The 6,797-nt window shown below is 37.6% G+C and overlaps 1 protein-coding gene across 1 annotated transcript; it reads right to left on the reverse strand.

The window, feature by feature from the left end:
- Window positions 1–5,509: 5,509 nt before the first annotated feature.
- LOC122732744 (40S ribosomal protein S17-like) lies at window positions 5,510–5,917 on the reverse strand. Its single transcript, XM_043973105.1, has one exon. It carries the CDS (start codon window positions 5,915–5,917, stop codon window positions 5,510–5,512), a length of 408 nt encoding a protein of 135 aa, XP_043829040.1.
- Between the last annotated feature and the right edge of the window lie 880 nt (window positions 5,918–6,797).

The following is a 6,797-nucleotide window of genomic DNA, read 5'->3' on the forward strand; positions in this document are numbered from 1 at the left end:
TAAGTCAGGGCATGGACTTGGATCAATCAGTATTTATTAAGTGTCTTGTTGTTATTCAGTCATTTCAGTCCTGTCTGAATCTGCGACTCCATTTGGGTTTTCTTGAAAAAGATACTGGAGTGGTGGTTTTTCCCCTTTCCTTCTCCAGCTCATTTTACATATGAGGAAACTGATCTAAACAGTGTTAAGTGACTTGCCCAGGCTTACACAGCTAGACAGTGTCTGAGGCCCAATCTGAACAAGCTGATACTCTATTCAATGAACCACCTGGCTGCCCTTTTATTAGAGGCCTACTATTCTCCAGTCCCTGTATTGTGTGGTAGCTCTCCAAAGGGGGAAAATACAGAATAATCCTTGTTTCCAAGGGGTTTATACTTTATTGAGGGAGACTGCAAATACACACACATATACATACATACATACATACATATATAGGTAGATATGTATATATGTACACTTATATATGTATAAAATAAGTACAAGCTAAATAAAGTAGTTACAAATGAGCTACTTGGAGAAATGGGGAACAATCAATTAGAGGGAATAAAGAAAGCCTTTGCAGAGAAAGTGATGTGAGCACTCTGTCATGAAAGAAGTGAGAGATTCTATGGAAGCGAGGGGAGATGGGAATGTCTTCCCAGACATAGGAGATAACACATGAGAAGGCATTAAGTCAAGAGAAAATTGCTATATGTGAAGAATCAAGGGAGATAAGTTTGGATTGGCTATAAGGTTCAGGAAATGGAATAAAAAATAAGATAGTTCATCCTAATACTAAGGTCAGCTTACTGAAAAACTGCTTCTCAAACTTCAAACTCAAACATAAAAATATATACTTATTAATAGAAGGGGTAATAATAAACAGGGAAGCTATATAAGGCTCAGAAGTTAGACTGTTGGGAGTCAGGAAGACTCATCTCCATGAGTTCAAACCTGGCTTCATACACTTAGGAGGTGTGTGATTCTGGGCAAGTCACTTTAACCTGTTTGCCTCAGTTTTCTCATCCATCAAATGAAGTGGAAAAGGAAATGTCAAGCCCCTTTCGTATCTTTGCCAAGAAAACCCCAAAAAGGGTCACAAAGTGTCAGACACAATTGAAATGACTGAACAGCAAGAGCAACAAATAATAATAATAATAAATAGATGTATCTTTTCCCAAGCTTACATTTCCTTTCCCCTTTCCTTTCTTTCCTTCTCTCCCTGTCTTCCTCCCTCACTAAACCATGAGTTCATTGAAATCAGAAGTTGTCCTTACCTATCTTTGTATCCATAGTGTTTAGCAAAGCATTGGGTACATATGCACTTAATGCTTACTCATTATCGGAATGACTTCTTTCATTCCTTTCTACCTCCCTTCATTCTGTCCTTTGTAGTGTACTTATTTAATTCTATACCTTCTCATTTTCTTCCATATAACTTTCCTTCATGAGGGGTAGGGAGGAGGGATGGCATTATATTCAATAAGCTGAGGGGATTGTCACAAATGTACACAGCATACACAGATATACACTGATAATGACAGAAAACAGAACTCTGGGCTTTATGACATGAACACAGAATTAAACGTACGCTGTCATCATTGTCACACACAAAAATACAAAAATTTGGAACTTTTTTATTACTGTAAATTTTAGTCATTCCAAATAGCCCTGAACCTTTGACTGAAAGAAAAATGAAGGGATAGGAGAAAGTACATGTAATACCCCCACCAAAACATATGAAACTAGAAATAAGGACAGCAAGGTTCAAATCTTGGCTTGGCCAATAGGAAGCTATATGCCTTTGGGAAAACTATATCACTTTTCTGGACCCTAATTTCCCATTTTTTAAATTGGGAGATTGGAACAAATCCTCAGTAAGGTCCCATTAAGCTTGAAACTCCTCTGATTCTCACATTCCTATGTGCAACAACACTCATTATACTAGGAATCAAGATATTTTAGAACATCTTCTAATGAGCTAGTTATCAATTCCATATGACACTAATTACAAAAAAGTAAATGCATATTCAACAAACATATGTACATAATCTGAAACGCTCTCTTTAAAAATTAGTAATCGATTATTAAAATAAGCAGACAATATAGGATTAATCTAGAATAAACAGTTACAGTAATTACCACAATCAGATTTATGGATATTCTAAAGCTAAATACTAGTCATGTTAGCTTTATTATTGCCTTTTAGTGATAAGACCATCTGCCATGGCTAAAAGGAATAGTAAGCATAATTTAAAAGAAAATCTTTGTTAAAGATTTGAATTTTCTGCCTGGAAACTTTTTTAAATACAATTTAACAGGAAGTGACTCTAGAGATTGTCTATTTCTGTAATGTTTGTGAAATGTTTATTACAATGCCACATATATACTAAGTGCTTAATAAATGTTCTTATTCCCTTCCCTTCCCTTCCCACCTTACTAATGAGACAACTGATACTCAAAAAAGTTAAATAACTTTACACAAAATGACAAAGGTAGCAGCAAATGGCAAAGGTGCAATTTAACCTCAAGCATTGCAGATCTCAATCCAGTTCTCTTTCTATAACACCATTTGGTCATCATTTATGCAACTGCTACTAATTTCCATCTATATTGATATTTGTGGAATTTCCTTTTAAAATGTAAGCTCCCTGAGGGCAAGAACATTTTCTTTTTCTGTTTCTCTCCTCAGTGACTAGTAAGGTTGACACTACACATTTAGCACTTGCTACAGTTGAACAAATAAATGAATGAATGATGAGCTTTACTTTCACTATATTGATCATCCAATGACCAATGCATTGGGAGTAAATTGATTTGAACTACAATTTACATAATCTTGGCCAAGAGAGGCAATTGATGAACTGTACCAAAAGGGGCAGGGGCAGTTGTTTTGTTATCCTCCCAGAACTACTCCCTTTTCTATGAGGAGAAAATTATTATCTACTACTATTTACTTAGATGATAATAATAATCATTTTTAGTGACAAGATAAACAAAGTTGTCCCATAAAGGGAGTTTAGCTTATTTGATAGAGTGCCTCAAGGTCAGTAAAACTTATATACAAACCCCACCACTAGCTTTGTGACCCTATACAAGTCACTTATCTTCTCAGTATCTCAGGGCCACTCTTTAAGTTTGTTTTTTAATGAGTTGTTGATCTGCATTGACTGCAAGGTTCCTCAACTGCAATTGTCTATACTACTGTAGTCATATACTCACACCAATAAAATGACCTGGGGAAGAAGTTGTATTTAACAAGTGCTACAGGCATCTTCTGCTTTATTCTCACTGAAAGAAGTAAACATTTAAAATTCGTGGAAATTGTTGTTCTGTGTTTTATCCATTTTAAGCAATTGAGTTTTTTCATAATTTTTTTCTTTAACAAACCAAAACCCTCCCTCCCTTGACATTCTAAGTTTAATGAAGCCTTTGAACATGTCTAATAGCTCTACCTGTAGCCAAACTATGAGAAGACTTGGAAAACCTTCTTCCAGAAATCTGTTATAGTGACTAATGGAAGGTGTTGCTTTCCATTCTATTTTTTTCCTGCCAACAACGGATACTTTCCTTTTATCAGTATGAAAAAAAGATTACCGGAAACATAATTGTATCTGATGGGTAAAAAATAAGTTGGATAATAGGTCCAATATGTTTAAAATTACTTGTAAAATGTGCATGTCAGGGAGGCAGAGCTAAGATTGTGGAGAAAAGCAAGTGATTTGCCTGAGCTCTCCTTTGGTTCCCTCAAAAAGAACATTAAATCGAGGCAGCTAGATGGCACAGTGGATAGAGCACCTCCTGACTCCAGGAGGACCTGAGTTCAAATCTGACCTCAGACACTTGACACTTACTAGCTGTGTGATCCTGGGCAAGTCACTTAACCTCAAATGCCTCACCAAAAAAAAAGAACATTAAATCAAGCCTCTGGACGAATTCTGAAACTACAGAACCTGCAAAGAGACAGAGAGACACAATCTCCCAACCAGAGATAACTTAGAAGACTTCAGGAAAGGTCGGTCTCACTCAGGCAAAAGGGAGACACAGCACACTAAATTCAGTAAAGTGTGGAGGGGGTGGGCAAATCAGCAAGAAGCTACCACAGCCAAGCAACTGAGGCCCCTGGACCCTGTATCAGCAAGCTGTTGGCACAGCAGGCCAGTGGTGAAACCCACCAGCACCAGCAGGGAAGGAAAGCTGCCAGCTGAGGGCCACCCACAGGACAGGCAGAACCAGGCCTGGCCATCCCAGCCTGCTCAAGAAAGCTCAGGGTGGTAAGAAATCTATAAGCCATAGAGGCTTCAGTGTAGAAAGCCAGTGACAGCACAAGAAGATTGAAACAGGGATCCTGATGCACCCAGAGCAGACCTCAGATTTAATAAATAAATAAATAAACAAACAAACAAACAAATAAATAAATAGGCTGAAATATGAGTAAGAAACAAAAAAGAGCTCTTACCATTGAGAGCTTCTGTGTAGACAGGAAGAAGCAAACACAAACAGAGATGAGGATAAGACTCTCAAACTGCCTACATGTGAAGCCTCAAGAGGGAAGATGAATTTGTCTCAAGAACAAAAAGACTTCTTGGAAGAGCTCAAAAGGGATTTTTAAAAATCAATTGACAGAGGTAAAGGAAAAATTTGGAGAGAAATGAAAGCAACACAAGAAAATTATGAAAAAAGAATCAGCAGCTTGGAAAAGGAAGCACAAAGATTGAAGAAAACAATTGCTTAAAAAATTCATTTGGCCAAATGGAAAAAAAAAAAGGTGTATAATCTTACTGAAGAAAACAAGTAAAAATTGGACAGTTTGAAGATAATGAATCGATGAGACACCAGGAATCAGTCAAACAGAATCAAAAGAATGAAAAAAAATAGAAGAAAATGTGAAATACCTCATTGGAAAGACAACTGAACTGGAAAACAGATCCAGGAGAGATAATTTGAGAATTATTGGACTGCCTGAGAGCCATGATCAGAAAAAGAGTCTAGACACCATATTCCAGGAAATTATCAAGGAGAACTGTCCAGATATTAGAGAATCAGAGGATAAAATTAATCATTGAAAGAATCTAACAATCACCTCCTGAAAGAGACCCCAAAAAGAAAACTCCATGGAATATTGTAGCCAAAAATGTGCAAGGCAGATGTTTTCTACTCAGAAAAAAATTCTTAACCAATGGCAAAACAAAATTTTCCATATGGATTGTGGAATGAAAAGATGGAAGTGTACATGAAGTTATGAATTCCTGGTAGCTTGATTTTCTTTTTAAGCATATACTAAATTCTCAGGTAACTTTATAGCTGATTTCTTTCCCTGACTTATTTTGAATCAGGAGAGTGATTTGCTGTAGGACCCTAAATAAAACAGTTGCTACTTCTCCCCTCAGAGTTCTAGGAACAACCTTAGGGGATTGAATGCTTTTAAAAAGTTATAGATCACAATCGCCATCTGCTGTGTTCTACTACCCTAAACATTGTTTTTTCTGGGGGGTTCCCAAGTTTATTGCAAAGAACACAAAAGTAAACATTAAACAGCTCCTCTTGGTGTTTTGCAGTTCATCCCAACCATGGGCTGGGTAACTTGCAGGTTGGACAAATTGCGAAAGTCCAGGAGTTTCAACATTTCTTTGGTATCAGGGTCCACTTCAATGATCTCCTGATCCAAAGCAGAGACCTCAGGGACATAGTTATCCCTCCTTTCTCTTTCTTCTTCCTGCAACTTGGTGGAGATACCTCTCACAGGGCCGCTCTGGATGTGCTTCATCAGATGAGTAACATATCCGGTGATCTTGTTGCGGAGTTTCTTGCTGGGGATGATGGCGATCTCCTCACACACGCGCTTGTTGGTGTGGAAGTCGTTGCCCAGGCGGGTGTAGTACTTTTCGATGATGACCCGCGCCATGTTCTTCACGGTCTTGGTCCGAACATGACCCATGTTGGCTGCTGGGGGTGAAGGCTACCCTAAACATTTACTGAAAAATTACCATCTTCCCACCTATATTTACCTAATCTCTTATTAGAGCTACAATTTTATTTTGCCAATTTGCTATCTCCTCAATATCATTGATAAAGATTTAACATCATTTTTTTACAAAATATGTGTTTTCAAAAGAAAAAAAAAAGGAAAAACAATGCATGAAAACATCCCTCTGAAACAAGGTATGCCATAGGCTAAAACTTAAAGTGATTGCTACTAAACATTCCTTTTACCAAGCTCACTTTTAGGTACTGCTGATGGACAAGTCTTTCCATTTTTCACAAAGATTTACATCTCTATGGTCATCTCAATTCAGTTCTGGACTAGGTGAAGCAGGTTGGTCCCCATAACTGAATCTTTACAACGTTTGGCTGTTGGAAAACTCACCTGTGGACTCTACTTCCTGGCCCTCTGCTGGCTCTTCCAAACCTTGACCAGGTTTCGCTGTTATAACCTAAGATATTCCATTCATTATAATCTTTCATCAAGAAACATCAAAGAATTAAACATAACAGAAAAAAATTGCAAAAACAAGCATTCATGGCTCAGTGGTGACTGAGAGAGATGAACCAAGGTGCCTTCTTTACCCACAGTCCAAAACAATTCATCATCTTCAGTAGAAAACTACCAGTGAAAGAGGGAGGTCCAATTCCCCCATTGGAGTTTTTATATGAATACTCAGTTTCACCTCAGCAGCTAATTTAAAAAGTTAATCTTCACCACACAATAAAGGGAGAGGTGGGACAGTTACAGATGCCTACTCATTCTCTGAAATTTGGGACAACACTCACCATTAGGACCATTTGCATTTCCCAAAGGAGGATCCCCAAGTTCCTTT

This window comes from Dromiciops gliroides, chromosome 6, assembly GCF_019393635.1.
Source record: "Dromiciops gliroides isolate mDroGli1 chromosome 6, mDroGli1.pri, whole genome shotgun sequence".
Taxonomy (NCBI): domain Eukaryota; kingdom Metazoa; phylum Chordata; class Mammalia; order Microbiotheria; family Microbiotheriidae; genus Dromiciops; species Dromiciops gliroides.

What these genes read in the sequence shown, in the direction of transcription:
- LOC122732744 (XM_043973105.1), bottom strand. Translation starts at nt 5,917, where the DNA reads ATGGGTCATGTTCGGACCAAGACCGTGAAGAACATGGCGCGGGTCATC.